This window comes from Procambarus clarkii, chromosome 23, assembly GCF_040958095.1.
Source record: "Procambarus clarkii isolate CNS0578487 chromosome 23, FALCON_Pclarkii_2.0, whole genome shotgun sequence".
NCBI classification, from domain to species: Eukaryota; Metazoa; Arthropoda; class Malacostraca; order Decapoda; family Cambaridae; genus Procambarus; species Procambarus clarkii.
In genome coordinates, this window is record NC_091172.1 from 29,884,890 (window position 1) to 29,906,743 (window position 21,854).

Sequence of the window (21,854 nt, forward strand, 5' to 3'; positions counted from 1 at the left end):
TCCTTCCTCTCAAACATTAAGAAGTTATATGGCTATTTTGATTATATACAATATATATATATATATATATATATATATTATATATATATATATGTAATGTAATATATATTTTTTATTATAATGTGTTGGGAACACTTATGGTCTAATTTGGGATAATTGGATCATATTTTTATTAGAAAATAACAAAATCTGGGTTCTTTTGAATACATTTATTTTGATCTTTAAAAATACAAAGTTTTTGTTCAGTGATAGCAGATAAATTTACATGCAAAGATCTAGGTCACTTTACCATACAAATGTTAAATAAAGAAAAAAAAAAAAATTGCCCCATCTAAACCCAAGTATGGGGTTAAAACAGAAGTGCCACACTCAAAGGGCCGAGTGATTTGTGTGGGTTGAATTTTACTTAATTTTCAAGGAACACACACTTGCAAATCAGCGTTTGTCTACATGGCTTAATTTAAGCAGTGGGGATTGCGTAATTATGTGATGTAGCTAGAACATTAATTTAATGTTATAATTTAATAGTTTTTTTATGAATCCATTAATAGACTAGTCACTTAACCAACTCTCTCATTTTATATTATTTATTTTGATTATATATAATGGTACAGTATATGTATTCTCTGCAAAATGTTGCCAACTTGAACTATTTATAGTATTTCTATTCTAGACGTACGACTACAAAAAGATGCTGTCAGTGATGAAAAAGCCAGCATTCATATTTGATGGGCGCAAGATTCTTGACCACGAAGCACTGATCAAACTAGGCTTCCACACCGAAACAATCGGGAAGAGATTTTCTCGAAATACTCTCCTAAGATCCTCTGGTGGGGACACAAAGATGATGTATTAGTGTGCTTGTTGCTAGCAAAATGTATGATTGGGCAAGCTTTTTCTGACTGTTGGCTAGTTTTTCATATAGATACAGTATTACACTTTTTCCTTTAAACACGTGTCCATTGGGAGTAACCACTTGTTTTTAAATTATTTTGAAACTGTGCTGTACCTATAATTGGGTGCATTTTAGGTTGTCGACATTGATGGTATTTGTAAAGTACGGTTATTTATTAACATGCACAGACTTGCACGCAATGCATGCTTTTATTGCAGTTACTGTACAGTATTTGTTGACCCTCATACCCTTTTCCTCCTAACATTAAGTAACGATGTAATACTAAACAATTAATTTAGCTTTTAATGAACATGACAGAGCTATTTCAAAATATGAACAATTTTAAATATTTATATTAGGTAATTTTATCAATTTTAATTAGTTAACAAAAATGAACTAATATACAGTATTATATAAAATTTACATTTAAGTTTTATTCAAATTACAAGTTCTTTAGTAAACTTTGCCGAGTCTGTGTAAGGTAAGGAATGTTTATCATAATTTATTAGTCCATGACGTTAGCATTTTTAAACATTTTTATTATTTTAATTTTTGTTATTCTGTATCGCACTAAAAACTATCTTTTAGTATTGTTGAATTTGTTTCTTGCAAATGAAATAGCTGCACATTGTTTTATTTTCTAGACTAGTTTTTTTTGCATCTTTACTGGATAATTTGAGACAGCTGTATATTGATGCACCTATGTGATACTGAAAATATATCTTTAAAATATATTATAATCTTTTTATATATGTATTAATATGCAGTTTGCATTATATGTACTCGCCTAGTTGTACTCGTCTAGTTGAGCTTGCGGGGGTTGAGCTTTGACTCTTTGGTCCCGCCTCTCGACCGTCAATCTACTGGTGTACAGATTCCCGAGTGTCTTGAGCTCTATCATATCTACATTTGAAACTGTGTATGGAGTAAGGATTCCACATGTATCTTGTTAATGCTGCAGAACCCAAGTTAAATCATTCCAAGTACAGTTATATTGCTTCAAACTCCATAGAGTATGGTTTTATATTTTATTAATTTAACTCGAAATTAAATTAATGCCCAACCACTTGGGCTGGACGGTAGAGCGACTGGTCTCAGCTTCATGCAGGTCAGCATTCAAACCCTGACCGTCCTAAGTGGTTGGGCACCATTCCTTCCCCTGTCCCATCCCATAACCTTATCCTGACCCCTTCCAAGTGCTATATAGTCGTAATGGCTTGGTGCTTTCCCCTGATTTTTCACCGGGGAAAAAACCCTTCCCTTCTCAGAAAGATTAATACTGTACATGATAAAATCACATAAAATGAGAATTCCTGTGATGCTTTCCCAGCCCTGCAACAAATATTAACAAATTTTCACTAATGTGAAAATTTATTTAAAAACTGTCAAAGTACTATATTAGCTATTATAAAGACTTCTTTGAAAACTGAAGATCTAACTATAGTCACAAGTCTTCAAACTGTGTGCTGGCTAGTGTGTCTACAAGGATACCATTTATACCAGAGAAATTATCCACACCTAACCAGTAGGTTAGGCTTTGTTAGCAACATAAATGTTAACCTTTTCCCAATTGTCCAAATTCGAGTGTAGTCAAATTCTACATTCTAATTGTTCATTATGTTGATATATGTATGATGGTTCACATTATTACCATACGTTAGTAATGGTAATATGTCTGTATCTTCTCACAGACATAACAACATAGGGTAAAAACCCACACTTGTGTATTTGTGAAATTCATGTAAGGAATTTACAGTCTTTCACACTCCCGAGTGCTTTGTCAAGGCCTGAGTGTGCGATTAGGATGAGACTTGCATCTTAATGTCTAGTGAGGCTGCTAACCTGGGTCCAGTCCTCTTGTTCTTCTTGACTGCCCGACCATGTCACCTCTATTCCCGACTGCCGATGTACCTGCAATAATGTCCTCTACGGAAATATGGTCGTGTGTTCTTTCTGTAATCCTGCTATTCTGGGAACTAAGAGTTGTTATTAATAGAGGTATTCATCTGGATGCTGTCCCTCATAATCCTCTCCATACTCCAAAGAACGCGGCTAATGGGACTGCTTTCATTCATCCATTTATTGAGATCTAATTTTAATTCACTCGGAATCATTTTCCTAGTAAAGTTATCCTCCAAAGTAAAGCTTTTGTTCCAAGAAAAAAAAATTATTCAGAGTATTCATTAGAACCCTTTCCACTACCCTTCTAGTTCTAATGTTACCTTTATAGATTGTCACATTTCTTAAAATCAATATTGTGATCCTGTCCCCAACTATGGGGTAACAGCACTGTTACCAGCCATTATTCTACATGCTTTCTTATGTTCTTCAAATACTGATCTCAAGATTTTGCCCTGTTCCCCCTTCCCCCCTAACATTACAATCTCTACAAGGTAATCAACCCGTTCTCGCAAATTTAATAAGTCAATATTGACTTATTAGTTGCGTGCATAGGTGACATACTAAACATAATAGTTTCCCTTGAAAAGCTTCATAGAAAACACCGACCTTACCTAACCTACTTAGTATGTTAAAATAAGCATCTTATAGCTTCGTAATTACAATTGTTACTTAACCTATTATAGGTTAGGTAATAATTGTAATTACGAAGCAATAAGATGCTTATCTTAACATACTAAGTAGGTTAGGTAAGGTCGGTGTTTTCTACGAAGCTTTTCAAGGGAAGCTATTATGTTAAGTATGTCAGCTATGCACATATTTAATAAGTCAATATTGACTTATTAAATTTGCGAGAACGGGTTGAAGGTAATATATAAATGCCTCCTGGATTTTTATCCTCTTCTACCCTATTCTTACTAACCCTTTCCCCTAACTATATTTGAGTAATTGAAAATGATTGTTTTGTATCCTTATGTTACAGGTCAGTTTACTAAAAATGGGGTTTTAAGGCAATTTCAAAACTATTTTCTTAAAAGGATTCCAAGGGTGTCTCACAGTTTTAATGAAAAAGAATGCCTTAAGCTTTACTGTGTGCTTTTTCAATGAACCATAAGGAATAACCTAAATCCCCCAAAACTTATACAATTACAGTAATATAAGTTCAACTTCTAGGAAAGATTGGTAACAAATCCTATAAGCTCTTAGATAAGACCGGTGAGCACACTTTGCTTAACTGAATTAGAATATGAGAAAAAATGAATGGGTGCATTTTTCCTGTAAGTACAGAATGTAAATTGATCATTGCTTCTACCTACCAAGCAATCAAAAGAGTTTTTTATCAACTTTTTCCGTAGTAAATTGCACGGAATGCTTTAGGCTATTGAGACCCTCTAAATACCCATCTAGGTTCTCAAAATCTTTGTCAGATATAGCTAAAACATCAACATATCTTGACCAGACTCTGGGATCTTTAAACCAGGCTCATGAAGGTATCCTGACTTGATAATGGTCCAGGACAGAGTGAAACGTTAGTTTCTTCATTTTCAGATGTGTATTTTGGTCATGTTTTATTGAGCAGTAAAAGATCTTTGCAACCTCTCCAGGTCAGCAATTTCTCCATCTTTGAATATTTGTGTTTGTGCAACATTATTCTACTCTAAAGAGCACTAGTGTCTTAAAACGTATCATAATTGATGTGGCATCGCTTGTTTGAAAGGTACTTGGAGGGGTGGGGTGGGGGGGGGGGGACACTTTTCAGAACAGACGAGTGTTTTTGTTCTGATAAAAAGTGTAAATTAAATGGAATAGTCATTGTTGAGTAAGCATGTATTGAAATCTTGGATAACAGTTAAGGAATATGATAAATGAAGAAATACAAAATTGAAAGGAAAATATTGGCAATCACTTTATAAATGTTCATTAAAAAATGTCAGAGCTCTTAAGAATAGCTTGAAAATAACATTGTGTATTGGTCTGAAGGCGATGCTGTGCAATGCCAAAAATGAATGCAGTGGAAATAGACAAACAATTTAACTGCAGGAAGGGAACTAATATTGAGCCAAATTATAGAGAGTATACCCTCCTGTCTTGGTCTGTGGTTGAGAATCTAAACAACCTGAATAGGCCAAGGTTTACAATACTGTATTTGTGCCCTCCCTGCACTCGTCTATCTGCGGACGAAGGAATTTAAAATATGGGATTATATTTTATAATGGCATGGGATGAACAATTTGCTTGTGTAAGTCATGAGGTCTAAGAGGAGGTTTTTTTTATAATTTAAAGAGAGGAGAATAGATCAAGATGAGGGTTCATGCTGACTGTTGTGTTGGTGCCTGCATTACAATACAGTACAATGGATCCTTAAAATTAAATTTGGACTCTCATTGCAGACCCCTTCCAGATTTGTCAAAATTCCACATTTTGACAAATGTCATGTTCATTTTTTATTTTAATGCAAATAAAACTAAACACTTTTGCATATTAACACTACATTTTATACTCCTGGTTTTTTAATGATAGGTACAGTATAACAAAATATAATGAACACAGTGTTTTACTTTCCTTTTTGTTGTCAAGCTTTATCCTTGTAATCCACTGGTAGTGCAGTTGGGTCTCGACCTTTCTCTCGAGACCCAACTCTTTTCGAATTCAATTCCCACTGCAGGACAGGCGTTTAGGCATATTTCCCTTCTCTTTATGCTTCCTCAGAGGGTACAGTATTGTAGAGTGGCATTAGTGCCACATTGAATCAGTGTTAATATTGTAGATTCAGAGTTGAATTGGTGTTGCTCCAGGCTATTATGTCCATTGGGTATTCGCCATGGCAGTAAATGTTTTCCCTCTGGAGTTGGGCAGCTGTTGTGGGTTGCATCCAGGAGGTCGGTAGTTGGCCTAGAGGGACTGCTGTGAGCTTAAGACTTTCTGTAACCGAGAATGGGGAAACTAATTAGAAGTACAGGACTGTACGGAGTACTGTAGTACAGTACTGCGCTTCACAAAATCTTTACAAGTATCTTTTGTACTTTACAAAAGATACAAAATTTTAGCATCAATTTTGAAGCGTGCACAATCTCTACATCCTGGTTAAGGTGATAATTTTGAAAAAAATTTGATTGTTCATTAGAAACTTAAATACGGGTCCTCAGCTTGTGATGATTTGTGTTCCAACTGAGCAATGTAGAATCTTTTATTAAATTGTAGGACCTTTTTTTTTTTTTTTTTTTTTTTTTTTTTAAAGTTATCAAGTCATGGTTGATAATAGGAAAAGTGTTCATGGAAGAAATATTAACACAGATTACACGTGTATACAGAGTAAACAACTCTACAATTAGTACCAGTATTGAAAACAAGGCCAGAATTTTAGAACACGGTGAATCGAGCACAAACGAATTTACCAAACAGTGACAAGGAAAAACCACTTAATTGAACCTCTTTCCTAAGTAATTATAACATATAGACCTACATTCAAGGATTCAAGGTTAATGAAATGGGTTTATTCATTGTTATATTTAAAAATCTTAAATATACATGCTTTGGAAACATACATGCATAAATGCATAATATACATGCATAAATATACATGAATAAATATATGCTTTGGAAACATGTCTTAACATTATGACAATAGAAAATTGGGTTCCAAATTCCAACCAATCAACTTTCAACAGAAAATTATGAACTCATTCCTGTCATAAATTGGGAACTCCATACAATAACCTTTTGATTTTAAATATATTTAAATACTCTAGTTAAAAAAGAAAAACTTCCTACCTTGCTGCTTTGTTTGGACTGATTATCCAATACAGTACAGTACTTAATTGGAATTAGTTTTCTTCGTTATTTATGAACCAGGCAGAATGAATAGGCTGTATCATTAATTAAAGTCCTTCATATCAACTCGTCCTACAAAGAAAGTTACTTTTCACTCGTATGTGTTGCATAAGGCCAAAAATCAGTCGTACTAGAAAATGGAAGCAGTTCGTGAAAGTTATGTACTAGTCCCATTTTTCTGTTTTGGTCCTCTGGTAGGTTAGGAGAAGACACTAATTTGATCGTTTTCTTGACGTTGGGAAACCTTAGGAGGACGGGCTGTTCATAGCGGCCAGCAAGAATAACCCAATGGACACTTGATGGAAAAGAAATCTCCTCACCATCCATTGTCAATACTTCATAGATAAAATGCAAAGTGAATCTGGGGGTCTCACACTGGAGAAAGTTTATACAACTGATTTAAGCAGGAACTTGAAATGATAGGAATAGATACAAGTTATATCCAAGATTAGGTGGGATGTGGGGATGGGGGGAGAGATTTCAGTTTTGTTTATTTTTTTTTTATATTGTTATTGCTGCTAAACACATTTCATGCCTATTTTACTAAGGCATTTGATAAAATATTATGTAATATGATTAAAAAAATTAATCTTGGTATGTGAAATTTGTTTATTGAAGTGATTGAAGTAGAGCCAGTTTGATTAAAATAAATATCTTGGATGTTTAATCCAAGATAATTTTGTAAAGTTAAAATTCTTTTTTTTTTTTTTTTTTATAACTTCCTTTTCACAATATAGTGCTGTATTGATAATACTATAGTGTGGATTAGACATTAACACGACAGAGCAGATGACCAAATCTTGAGTAAATAAACTTTGAAAGTTTAGTACAGTAATAAGTACAACAGAATAATGCTAAAATTCAATGAAATCATTACTTAAGTAATTTTTTAAATGCTACACGTTATTAGTGGCTTTATAAAATATACAAATAATGTACCAACTGTAATCTGATCATCAGTACTGTATTTATTATTACTAAGAAAATAATATTAAGAAAGTTCTTAATATTTTTCTTTACATTTTCTTTTAAGTTCAGTCCAGTTTCAAACAAAAATTATGCATCGGATAGATTCGTCTGACGGAAGGAGAGAATGGTAATCCAAAGGTTATTTGAACATACAATCTTCCCGGCTTGGTGCCGTCTTTGATAATTACTTACTTCAACATACAATGCAATGCATTACTTGTTTTTAGTAATTATCCTTCGTGATGTTTTACACATTGATGAAATCTGCTCTTATATACAGTTTCTTGGGCAATATTTATGAGTGTGTTTTGGTCATGTAAGCAAAATTGTTATTTTTGAACGTGGGCTAAAACTGAGTGAAAATGGAGATCTCATCCTTTGAATGACATTGCATCGGAAGGGATTCAGGGTTCAGAGAGAGAGAGAGAGACCCAAAACTTAGGCAACTTTCATACAAGCAAAGATTGAGAGCCTTGGAATAAACAACACTACCAGCTAGACGTGATTGGGCTGATCTTGTAAGTTTACTTAATTGTTCTAGATGTGGATGAAGACTAGCCAGTCCTCAAAGTTTTAAGACTTCTCATTTGTCGATGACATATAAAATTTGCCGACTCTACCCTTGTCTGGTGAGGACCAATCACAGGCTGCTTGTACGTTACAGTACCAATGTCCTTATATTTGATATAAATACAGGCAAGCTAGACTCCAGTCATTCAATCATTCAATCTCGGTGTCTACTTCTGGGAATCTCATTTTTTAAGCAACCTCTTCACCCAACACAAATTCTGCAAACACCGAGATTTCTTCTGTAACTTTGTCTCTCAAATCAAAACATTCTGTGTCTGATAACAATGAGACCCTTCTGCTGTCTATGATGTATTCAGAGAATAAACTTTGTGTAGTTTTACTGTGTACTTTACTTTTCTGTCTGGCTGTCAAAGTTGAATTACCAGGCAGATGCTAATGTTACAAAGAATGTTACAAACATTCGAGATGATGAGAATGTTACAAACCGCATTATCAGATTTGCAGATGACACTAGATCTTTGGTAAATTAGGAATTGAAAATGATATCGAAGCCTTACAAAGAGATTTATGTGAACTTGACAATTGAACTCGACAAAATTGGCAAATGTTATTTAACATTGAAAAAATGCAAGACCTTGCATGTGGAATGTAACAATGCACATCATAACTACCAAATAATCCCCACTACCTTATAGCAGATTGATGAAGAAAAGGACCATGGAATAAAAATCCACCAGTCATTGAAAATTTAACAAGTGAGAGCTGCAGTAAAAAAAAAAAAAAGAAAAAACTTAAAAAACTAAACAGTTTGGAGAGTATTGCTCCAGATCAGTTCTGTAAAAGGTAATATGGAACACACGAAAGGAGCAACAGCTTCGAGATCAAGCCGCAACATAGAACAAAAAGCAGATGTGCTTTCACCCACTAGGTTATAAGCCCCTGGAACCACATACAGTACTCACCAAAATTGTAAATGCCAAGATACTGCTGCAGTTCAAAATCCAGCAGGATAGAATCGGAAAAAATGGGGGAACTTTTGACAAGTCTCCTGCTTACTGTCCTTGTCAAGGCTACTAGAGAGATGGTGGTCCTCGGATAAATTCATGTAAATACTGTGTATGTTTCTGCAAATAGAGACTACTGTATTCTATTAATCCCTGCCATCCTTTACCGATGGTTCATATAAGCTAAAGCAATCATCAGTGTAAATAAAGGAATTGAGGATGCTAACAAATATACCCATATCCTGTCTATTGGCCTTTGAGGATGCCATCACAATTCTCTGGAATCCGATGATTGTTAGAAAGTATGGAAATCTTACAGCTGCTCTTCTTCTTCAATATGCAACAGAAATGTGACCACCTACTTTGATAAAACTCTTTGTGACCATAGTCCTGTAGTACATTAGTCTACATCTTTGGCTCACAACTGAGGGATTTTAGTTCAATTCTTGGGCAGGATAAAAAGATTTAGCCACATACTTGAGAGTTTGGCAAATGTTGTGGATGGATTCTGAGGAAGGTCAGTAGGTGACTTGGGGGCACCTTGATAAACATAAGTACTGTACAAGCTTCATGTCAAGGCCAATGGGAATTACTTATAATGACCTAGCTCCTAAGCCATATGTGGTGTCTTACTAATAACCTGCAACCGGTCGGCCGAGTGGACAGCACGCTGGACTTGTGATCCTGTGGTCCTGGGTTCGATCCCAGGCGCCGGCGAGAAACAATGGGCAGAGTTTCTTTCACCCTATGCCCCTGTTACCTAGCAGTAAAATAGGTACCTGGGTGTTAGTCAACTGTCACGGGCTGCTTCCTGGGGGTGGAGGCCTGGTCGAGGATCGGGCCGCGGGGACACTAAAGCCCCAAAATCATCTCAAGATAACCTCAAGATAACAATAACGCTGTCCAGACATTGGTCCATCAACACCTGTCACTATATATTTTCTGCCCTTGTTATGGTGTCCTCTACTATGATTGAGATGTTGACCTAATCCTCAACATAGAATGTCAACCTTACCTGGCCGCATTTATGAGTTTAGAATTTGAACACTGATTAACTTACTTTTTTTTTTATACAAACGGGTAGAGGAGAAGAAGCCTTCTCATTCTTGTTTGTATGCTATGAATTCTCTCTCCCACAGCTCATTTAAACTTATCACACATTTTTTTTTTCCTGAATATGATCTGTTAATCACTTTATAAATAGGTCTGCAATTACTCCTGGGTGAACAGTGAAGGAATGATGTCCTTTCACCCCATCCTACCCAAGACTTTAACCCATGCTCTCTTGCTTAGAAGGCAAGAGGGGTGAGGTTCTTAACTATTACACAACAGGGTATCTTTCCCAGAGAAATCTTATGAATATAAAAGTAGATAGATACGGTATAGTAATAGTTTTGTATTATAATTTTAATTGTAATATACAATAAATAACATTTAGGATGAGTGTTTACAAAAATAATTATTGTGTTTCATCAGATAATCTTAATTTGCAGGAACCCATATCTCTTTGCCTGAAGCTCGTGTATTTATTAGTTTTCCTAACATACAGTACTTGTTATTTAACCTTATATTGGTTTATTTTTTTACAGGTGAGCACTTTCCTTCATTCTCGTGGACACCGTAATTTTGGTCGCCTGCCAAGACTGGGGTCCATCAGGTGGGATACAGTCCAGTTTGGTGGAAGAATACATGCCTGAATTTTATTAATAAAAAGAAAAAAAACAAAGATATTACTGTATCCTGTAATGAAGCTATATAAAATTATTTTTAATTTAATTAATTTTCAGTGACTATATATCCTAATTGAGATATAGTACAGTATATTCCAACATATTTCATATTATAAATAATTTGCATAGCATATGTGCTTATGGATTTTTGCTGCCATATTATGTATTAATTTCACACACAGGTTCTTGTTTTTCTCAGTTTATTTGTGAAAATAACCAGATATGATTCTGTACTGTACAGTATAAAATAATTTTTGTAATATAATACAACTGTAGTTTATGCAGATCTTTACATTGAATACACCCTTCATGCACAAACAAACACACTTGAGTAATTACATGTATTCTAACCTAAAACTATATACCAATAACTATGATGTATGCAGTATTACAGTTTGTATGCGGTTCTACTTGTCAATGCCGTTTCATAACCTGTTTGTCCTCTTTGTGGTTGCAGGTAGAGTGTGTTGTACTTGTGGTGTTTCATCTTCGTATATTTTATGATAAATTAATTTTAATCTTCCAGTAGTTTCAGCATTTGACCTCTTAATGTTTATTTTATCTACCTTTCATTCCAATAGTTAAAAATTATTTCCTGTTAGTTGTTTTACATTATTTTCTCTATTGTTTGCCACCAGTGGCTGGTAGTTTATTGTGCATTCCATATTCACCCATGTGTGGTACCACAAAAGAATTAGAGGAAACAAAGGTCTTAGACTTCAGTGGGTGTTGTTTGACAGTGATGTCATAATTTTGATGTACACTTACATATAATCATAATGGTGGCCTTTTCTGGGATGAGCCCCATTGGCTTCCTGAAGCTTTCATACACTGATCAGGTGCCATCTGTCGTAGAGTTCTACTGGCATACCTGGGTACCATGAGCCAGAACCTGGCCTCTTCAGAGAGGCACAGGGAGCTATGGTATATGAACACTTTACATTTTAAGGTAATCATACTTGCCAACAACTGGTTAAGGCACCTAGAAAGATAGACAAAGCAAAACAGTCTACTGCATGGTTTAAATTGAGACTGCAGTGCTAAAATCCCAAAAGAACTCCCTAACAATGAAAACAAACCACCAAAATTTTGTGAAACTTGTGTCCGCTAGGTTGTCCAACGTTCCCCCCTCATTTGGTGGGTATATCCACACATCATGATCTTTAGCTAGATCTTTCAGATGTGATCTATCAAATTCACATCAGTTAATAGTCACAGTGTGGGAAGAAGCATTCTCATATTACAAACCAAAAAATACACAAACAAAACAGTTAAAAGTTGTGACCCATATGTTCATATCTTGTGTAAAGATACATGGTACTTGTACAGACATACTTTATACTGTATAAAATATACAGAACAATATTGACTATTGATACAGTTGTAGATGCAGTACAGCATATAAATAATGAGGATATATAGAAACACACTGGTGTACACAAACAGGAAAATTAGAGCATGCTTATCTAATTTTGGCAGTGTGTGTGTGTGTGTGTACTCACCTAGTTGTGCTTGCGGGGGTTGAGCTCTGGCTCTTTGGTCCAGCTTTGTGTGTGTGTGTGTGAGTGTGTGTGTGAGTGTGTGTGTGTGTGTGAGTGTGTGTGTGTGTGTGTGTGTGTAATTACCTAAGTGTAATTACCTAAGTGTAGTTACAGGATGAGAGCTACGCTCGTGGTGTCCCGTCTTCCCAGCACTCTTTGTCATATAACGCTTTGAAACTACTGACGGTCTTGGCCTCCACCACCTTCTCACTTAACTTGTTCCAACCGTCTACCACTCTATTTGCGAAGGTGAATTTTCTTATATTTCTTCGGCATCTGTGTTTAGCTAGTTTAAATCTATGGCCTCTTGTTCTTGAAGTTCCAGGTCTCAGGAAGTCTTCCCTGTCGATTTTATCAATTCCTGTTACTATTTTGTACGTAGTGATCATATCACCTCTTTTTCTTCTGTCTTCTAGTTTTGGCATATTTAATGCTTCTAACCTCTCCTCGTAGCTCTTGCCCTTCAGTTCTGGGAGCCACTTAGTAGCATGTCTTTGCACCTTTTCCAGTTTGTTGATGTGCTTCTTAAGATATGGGCACCACACAACAGCTGCATATTCTAGCTTTGGCCTAACAAAAGTCATGAACAATTTCTTTAGTATATCGCCATCCATGTATTTAAATGCAATTCTGAAGTTAGAAAGCATAGCATAGGCTCCTTGCACAATATTCTTTATGTGGTCCTCAGGTGATAGTTTTCTATCTAGAACCACTCCTAGATCTCTTTCTTTATCAGAATTCTTTAAAGATTTCTCACATAATATATAGGTTGTGTGGGGTCTATGTTCTCCTATTCCACATTCCATAACATGACATTTATTAACATTAAATTCCATTTGCCAAGTGGTGCTCCATATACTTATTTTGTCCAGGTCTTCTTGAAGGGCATGACAGTCATCTAAATTTCTTATCCTTCCTATTATCTTAGCATCATCAGCAAACATGTTCATATAATTCTGTATACCAACTGGTAGATCATTTATGTACACAATAAACATCACTGGTGCAAGAACTGAACCCTGTGGTACTCCACTTGTGACATTTCTCCATTCTGATACATTGCCTCTGATTACTGCCCTCATTTTTCTATCAGTCAGAAAATTTTTCATCCATGATAGAAGCTTACCTGTCACCCCTCCAATATTTTCCAGTTTCCAGAACAACCTCTTATGTGGAACTCTGTCGAAAGCCTTTTTTAGGTCCAGATAGATGCAGTCAACCCAACCATCTCTTTCCTGTAATATCTCTGTGGCTCGATCATAGAAACTGAGTAAATTCGATACACAGGATCTTCCAGATCGAAAACCATACTGTCTGTCTGATATTATATCATTTCTCTCTAGGTGTTCTACCCATTTAGTTTTGATTAGTTTTTCCAATACTTTCACTATTACACTTGTCAATGATACAGGTCTATAATTGAGGGGGTCTTCCCTGCTGCCACTTTTGTAGATTGGAACTATGTTAGCCTGTTTCCACCCGTCTGCTACGATTCCTGTACACAGGGATGCCTGAAAGATCAGGTGAAGTGGAATGCTGAGCTCAGATGCACATTCTCTCAGAACCCATGGTGAAACGCCATCTGGGCCAGCTGCTTTGTTCTTACCGAGCTCCTTGAGCATTTTTTCCACTTCGTCTCTAGACACCTCTATGTGTTCTATGTTGTTCTCTGGAATTCTTATTGTATCTGGTTCCCTAAAGATTTCATTTTGTACAAACACACTTTGGAACTTTTCGTTTAGTGTTTCACACATTTCCTTTTCATCTTCCGTGAATCTATTTCCCATTTTCAACCTCTGAATATTATCCTTTACCTGCAATTTGTTGTTTATGAATTTATAGAATAGACCTGGTTCTGTTTTACATTTGTCCGCAATCCCTTTTTCAAAATTTCTTTCTGCCTCTCTCCTCACTGCCGTGTAGTTGTTTCTCGCATCTTTGTATCGCTCGTATGTTTGGGGGTTCGGCCTCTTCCTGTATTGATTCCATTTTTGTGTCTTTCGGTCTCTAGCCCTCTCGCAATTTCTATTGAACCAATCCTGTTTCCTAGTGTGTGTGTGTGTGTGTGTGTGTGTGTGTGTGTATGTGTGTGTGTGTGTGTGTGTGTGGGGGGGGGAGGAGAGCAGACTGGCCTTCCTCTGCCTTAGTGTGACAATCAGCCTCAAGGGAGGGAGTATCCTAAAAGTAGACCATGGCATAACAAATACTGTATAGATAAATTAATATATTTTTGCATGTATGCATCTGGCATCCTTTAATGTGTAATGTTAGTATTTTCTAAGCAGCTTTGTAATGTTGTAATTGAAATGCACATACAGTATTTTGTTTGAAGAGGGAGCTGCGGCAATATTTTAATTTTTTTTGCAATCTCAATTTAGCTGTTAATGAGATAATAATCATGATCATATTTAGATAGTGTGCTGAGTTTGCTTTCATTTTCCATCATTGGGGACAGGAAGCCTCCTGTCCTGCAGAATCAAGGTCCTCCTAGGCCAATGACTAGCCTTTTTTAGGTTGTAACCTATAACAGTCGCCTAAACGTACCTATTTACTGCTAGGTGAGCAGAAACATTGAGTATAAAGAAATATGCTACAAAGTGTTGCTTCAATTGGGTCAAATCACATTAGTTTGGGGTTTTTACTATGCACAACTGATTATTTGCCTTGTTTACTGGGGTGCCTAATTTCCTCCCAGAATGATTTGTTTTGTTGCACCTATTTATTTAGTATTTATTTATATATATTTATACATATACAAGAAGGTACATTGGGTTTATAAGAGAACATAGCATAGATGTTTTTACATTATTGTAAAGCCACTAGTATGCATAGCGTTTCGGGGCAGGTCCTTAATCTAACAGATAATTTTTAGTAGGTAATTTCTAGCAAAAGTAATAAAATATTAACAGGTTCATTGTAAGAAAATATGACAAAGATGGTTTCTGGTGTGTATTCTGTAGTTTTGTGGTTGATCTCTGATTTCCTTGCTTTGTAGAGTGAACCAAGTGCTGGTTTTGGCTTTTGGTAGGTCATGACAAAAAAAGAATAGGTATAGTGGGATAAAACATGGTGGTACAAGAGACAAGTGTGTAGAGCTGCTAGGGGTCCATCAGAAATGGGCTTTTCATTACATTTAATGCTTGATTTTGATTTCAGTGACATATGATAAGGTGAAGGTTTTTAATATTATTCAATAGGAGAGTTGTGTTTATAGTTATGAAAGAAAATTAATTATAGTAATTTCTGAAAGGGCCTCCTCAGTGTATCTCCTTAAGTCTTGGCTGGACCAGTGCTTAGCTCGAAAAACACTGAGAGCCCTCCAAAAGAGGGCGTTTCATTTTACAATATTGAATCACCTCGTGCAGGCGATGAGTCACAGTAACGTGGCTAAAGTATGTTGACCAGACCACACACTAGAAGGTGAAGGGATGACGACGTTTCGGTCCGTCCTGGACAATTCTCAAGTCGATTGTGACAATCGACTTGAGAATGGTCCAGGGCGGACCGAAACGTCATCGTCCCTTCACCTTCTAGTGTTTGAATCACCTCACTCTGTGTTTGATGCACTTATTACACATTCCTTTCAGAAAAAATGCAAACATCTGCCCTCCATTTTGTTATTTTAGTTAGTGCAGTATATAATAGAGCATTAATAAAGACTTAAGCTGTATAATCACTGAGGCATTTGAACAGTGGGCAGAAACTGGAACATAACATTGAGTTGACCTGTTTTGCTAAGAAAGACATTGAATATTTGTGATACTAGAATACTAGTTTTGTGTGTGCTGAGGTAAGAGTGAAGCTATTTATGTTTAATATCAGTGCAGTATTATAGTTTGTTTAATTTCTATGATCTAATTTGCATTTATTTTCCTATAAAGTACTTAAATTATACACTGTTCCATAGCTTATCTATTTAATACAGAACTGTAGGCCTACTCCTAATAGTTGATTTTTAATACTTTGTATATTAGAAAAGACATTCTCATAAGATGAATTGTCTTGTGTGACTGACAAATATTAAGATACAGTACATATCCAAATTATGTAATATTTTATAAATTGTTGAAATTCTGTGATGAATTGTAATTAGGGCTGTTAGGCTGTTACTGTAGAATTGTAATTGGGCCAGTACTTTTGTTTGTAACGATTATTAAAAACATTTCTTTGCATACTGAGTAATTAACCATAATTAACCATTAATGAAACTTTAGCATAAGTACCATTACCGTACTGGTATACTGTAATACCAGTTGTTATAGGAGCCATTTGGAAGAGAAAATAATGATGAGAATAATTTTAAAATTTGTATGTTCATGTGACACTATTGCAGAGGTAATGGAAAAATATTGAAATATATTGCATGGTTTGTTGCTGGTTGCATATGTTTCTTAATAAAGTATCTAATCATGTGTACTTTTTGTAAATTTCAGATCCTTATTTGTTTCATTCAAAACTTAATATTAAATATTAAAACTGAAGATTAAATATTTACTCGTATACATACACATACCCTCAAGGGTTCTGTATATCTATAAAACTGTGAATTGCAATACCAATCCTGACCTTCCAAGCACTTCCTAGAAGGCTGTAAGGGAACTCATGGTCACCATAAGAGAAACATATCTTATAATCAATACCAAGGAACTAATTTCACTCACACTTTAATTTATATTAATTTATTTTTGTGTTACTCTTTTCTCACGTTAACTATTTTTGTCTTGTCATGTTAACTAAGTTTGCCTTGTCACGTTAACTATTTTTGTCTTATGTTTATTACTTTTTTCTTGTCACGTTCTTGTCACTATTTGTGTCTTGTCGTGTTAACCAATTTTGTCTTTTCACATTAACTACTTTTTTCTTGTCATGTTAACCAATTTTGTCTCGTCATGTTAACCAATTTTGTCTCGTAACGTTAACTACCGTTGTCGTGTCTCGTTACTTTGATCAAGTTTACCAGAATTTACCAGATGTCCACACCTATATCCCAACTGGCATCATGAATGACATATATAGTAACTCAGGAGCGTGAGTTACATAGACAGTAGCTCCTGATCATTAGTTATATACTGGAGGCCAAATGGTCGGGTGTGAGGCCAGGCAGCTGCATGGCGGCTTGTTGAGACTCTCCAATTCTTCCTGGTGATTTTTTGCAGTTGCATTTATTTGAACTGCAGCGCTGTCGTGAGTTTTGCTGCTGCGACAGGTAAGGTGGTTCAGTGGGGGTGTTTATTCATCGTGTTACAACGATTCTCTTACTGACTTTTATTTTGAGGCTTGACAACCTTAAAATTGGCTGCGTCTTAGCGAGACACATCTGATCTCTTGAAGATGTGGTGTGAATTTATGTTACCTGTCTTATTCGATATCTTAAAAGTCTAAATGAGATCAGCCTTGTCATGTCTTGTTTGCAGAGTTGTCAAGCCAATGGTCCTTCGCTTTTCCTGGTACAAGAGGTGACTAAGTTTTGGGATAAATTTCGTCGCTGGATCTGTGTTGAAATTTCCAGTGCATTAATGTGTTTTGCACTTGAAGTCTCCATGCCTGGACGCCGTAGTCCACGTGGCGCTCACAAGGGTGTTAACACAACCTCGTGATCACTTTCTTCTTGAAGTCAAAGGTTTGTCCGAACATTTCTATATTATTTTAACATATCAGCGTCGTTTTCAAGGCAACCTTCATTGACTATAGTGGATTATCGCTCCCAGAATCCCTTGTTCATCCTGCAGCAATGTTGTGTTATTAACAAGCTGACTGTTGCGTGGGTGCATAATAAATGAACTAAACTAAACTTGACTGTTGTCTGTGTGGTTATTTTTCTTAAGTCTATTTTCTTGATGTTGTAATTCTTCTTTGTACAAAAGTGGGTACAGGAATAAACGATTTCTGACTTCCGCAGGCTGAAAAAGCTTTCCCTCCTATAGCTCATGTAATCTTTATCCCTACTAAGTTTCCCTGAAACACGACCAGCCAATCAGTTTACAACCACGTACCCAATTATTGCTGGGTGAACAGTTTAGGATTGGTGCCCAGCAATCCTCCTTAGTCAGGCCTTGTGACTCGATGTCTATTAATCAGAATTATCCACTCACTTTGAGGTTCGTAATACCAGCATTTATCACATCACTCAGCCGTCTTCCAATTATCACTTCACTAGGCTGTTATCACCTCACTCTTCCATTAAGCCTTCCCGATAAGTTCTGTCTAAAACATAGTTTTGAAATATATCATGAATGTCTGGCAAACGGTTACCAGAGTAACCGTTTGCTCAAATCAAATAAAAAATCAAATCAAATCAAAACGGTTACCACAATATTGGTCTCCTCGATAGACGAGGCTTCCAAGAACTTTCACTTGTAATGCAATGTCCACAAATTCAAGAATTTATAGATAATTCAGAACTATAGTGCACCATAATATAGATAATATACACTATAGACAATATAGTACACCACGAATATATGTTGGTTAGCTTAGAGAACAACGGTGTCAAGTTTCTGAACCCAATAAGTGTGAGTCTGTGACCTTGCTGACCACCACTCACAAGATGGGTATGTTGGAGCACACAATAGACTAATTAAACTAAAACTAAAAATGCGAGATGGGTGTTCCATGAGGTAGTCTAGTTCATTTATTATGCAGCCCATACTCATGCTGTGAGTGCAGGTAGTGGACCCATACTCATGCTGTGAGTGGTAGTGGACTCATACTCATGCTGTGAGTGCAGGTAGTGGACCCATACTCATGCTGTGAGTGGTAGTGGACTCATACTCATGCTGTGAGTGGTAGTGGCCCCATACTCATGCTGTGAGTGGTAGTGGACCCCATACTCATGCTGTGAGTGGTAGTGGACCCATACTCATGCTGTGAGTGGTAGTGGCCCCATACTCATGCTGTGAGTGGTAGTGGACCCCATACTCATGCTGTGAGTGGTAGTGGACCCATACTCATGCTGTGAGTGGTAGTGGACCCATACTCATACTGTGAGTGGTAGTTGCCACAGACTCATGCTGTGAGCAGTAATGGACCCCATACTCATGCTGTGAGTGGTAGTGGACCCCATACCACACAAACAATAGTTCATTTTTAGTCAAAGATTATATATATGATATTTATAAAGTGACCAACTGAAGAAACTTTATAATTTGATACATTATAATGATTAAGATTATTTGGTAAGTGGTAATTAGAGGCAATTTCTCCACCTTCGTGGAAGGTACATGACGCGTCATCTGCTGTACACGACGAATGGGATCATATTTTCAACATTTTGCATATTTTAATGATCCGTCGCTTGAACCAGACTTTAGGAATTAAAAAGTATTTAATAAATTACTATTAGCATTTTTTCAGACAAGTTTCGTGTCTGTTTAAGGTTCAGATAAAAATCCGTTCAGCGCGACAAGATGCGAGTACGTTAATTAGCGGATGGTAAAGGCGTTTCACATGTTGGAGCAAGATTTTAATTTATAAGATAATTAAATCTATCCGGAACACAGGATTCCCTTAAGCTTGGAACCGAATTTATACGTTTCTAAGCAAGATCGAGTTATAACAGTGCTAGTTAAATGTGGTCTACCATCGGTAGCACTTCACCTCATCCCACGTGGTACAGGTGAGGGTTGCATGTTCTTAATTTGTATACTCTGCCTCTGAAGATGTTGCCAGGCTCAACGAAACTCATCCTCGTAAGGTTGAACTGCTGACCTTCTCCAGGATGCAACATTACAACAAGCTATAACTCCTCAGCGCGTCCTCATTAACAAAGACCCAAAGCCCATTCCATCCACCCGCCAAACCCGATGTTTATGAATGAAAAACGGTTTACACACGATGAATGTGTGCAAATGTTTATGAATGCGTCTGTGGGGTCGACCGCTGGATGTAATGGACTTGAGTCGAGGATGGGTTGAACTCCTGGATACCTATTTACTACTAAGTAAACAGGGCCAGTAGGTGATAGAAAAACGTGCCCAACCACCTATGTTCCGCCTGGGACACATTATTATGCACATTATGTGTATAATAATGTGTCCCAGTCAATGTCAATATCCTACTGATATTCTCAATAATAGCTGTGAGGAGGATTTGAACCTATGGTCAGGGTGCTTCCAGGCCACAGACCACTACACCACGAAATGGTAAAAAAAATGCAACCTGGGATGTAACTGAATCCTTCAGGGTTTCTGAGGCTTCCATTGAAGCCTAACCAGGGTTTCACACAATGCTCCCCATGCACTGTGGTTTGTAGTCTAGGAATTCTACCTCCTACGCTTCTCTTCAAATACACAAAGAAATTCCATTAATGTGATGTATCAATGAGAACTGATATAACACGTTAATGTGATTTCTTTGTGTTTCATTATTATTGTTATTATTATTATTATTATTATTATTATTATTATTATTATACCTCTAGTCTAGTGGATGGCCGGGTCAGGTCATATTGTGCATAATATTTTATTTTGTACGTAACATATATCTTAACTAAAACTATATAAACGAGAGAGAGAGAGAGAGAGAGAGAGAGAGAGAGAGAGAGAGAGAGAGAGAGAGAGAGAGAGAGAACTGTATAAGGAAAAAGCTACCACATATATAAAAGTACTTATTAGAATTAGGCTCCTGCTAAAAATTAGGGCGTTAGAGTTTTGAGTATGTTTCCTCCACTGAGGAGTGATGGACCAAGTTTGATAGTTTGCTAATCGAGTGTAAATACCACGCCATCTATGTTAATTAAAGATCACTAATTCGGTTGGACTGGTTTCCTTTGTAGCCGTAATTATGAAATAGAATTAATTCATACGAAGGTGCTGGCAGCATTAGGTGTTAAGTGAGCAAACTACAGGAGTGCAGGCACATAGTGGGCTAATTACACCTCATGTGTCTATTCCTGAGGCTCTTAGGGTTACAGATGTCTTGCAACCAAGCGTTGTAGTTACCGTGTTATACATTTAGCTGTGTTTTAAGTGGATCATATTGATGTGTTATAATATCTACTTTATTTAGTCTGTCCTATAAGGTTGTGAGGTCCAGTCTATCCTCATAGTTTAACACTCTTAGCTTTGATCTAACTTGCACACCTCTGCACTTTTTCAATTTTAGTATATATATATATATATATATATATATATATATATATATATATATATATATATATATATATATATATATATATATATATATATATTAAACTTTATTATATCAATATAAACAAAAAGAATAAGAAATAGAAACATAAAACATAAAATTCTGTTATATTATAAAACATAAGAGATATAACCGTAACCACCAAGGTGCAGACGAGGAATTAGAGAGTAAACAAAGGGAGTCGAACACTCGGAGCTGCTCAACAAAGGTCTCAGTGAGGCGATATGAATCGTTTCTAAAGTGTTGAGGTCCAGTCTAGAGGAAGGAGGCAGTATAGTATTGTCTTTGAAAGTGGAAGTGCGGCCGT

The 21,854-nt window shown here is 36.2% G+C and overlaps 1 protein-coding gene across 2 annotated transcripts in view; it reads left to right on the top strand.

Annotated features, from left to right (window-relative positions):
- Positions 1 to 10,905, top strand: part of sgl (UDP-glucose 6-dehydrogenase sgl) — a 35,468-nt gene extending 24,563 nt beyond the window's left edge. For both annotated transcript variants that reach the window (XM_045751377.2, XM_045751378.2), the window contains 2 exons: positions 674 to 830; positions 10,719 to 10,905. In XM_045751377.2, coding sequence (XP_045607333.2) covers positions 674 to 830; positions 10,719 to 10,753 — 192 coding nt within the window. In that variant the 3' untranslated portion in view covers positions 10,754 to 10,905. The remainder of the gene's footprint in view (positions 1 to 673; positions 831 to 10,718) is intronic.
- Positions 10,906 to 21,854: the final 10,949 nt, after the last annotated feature.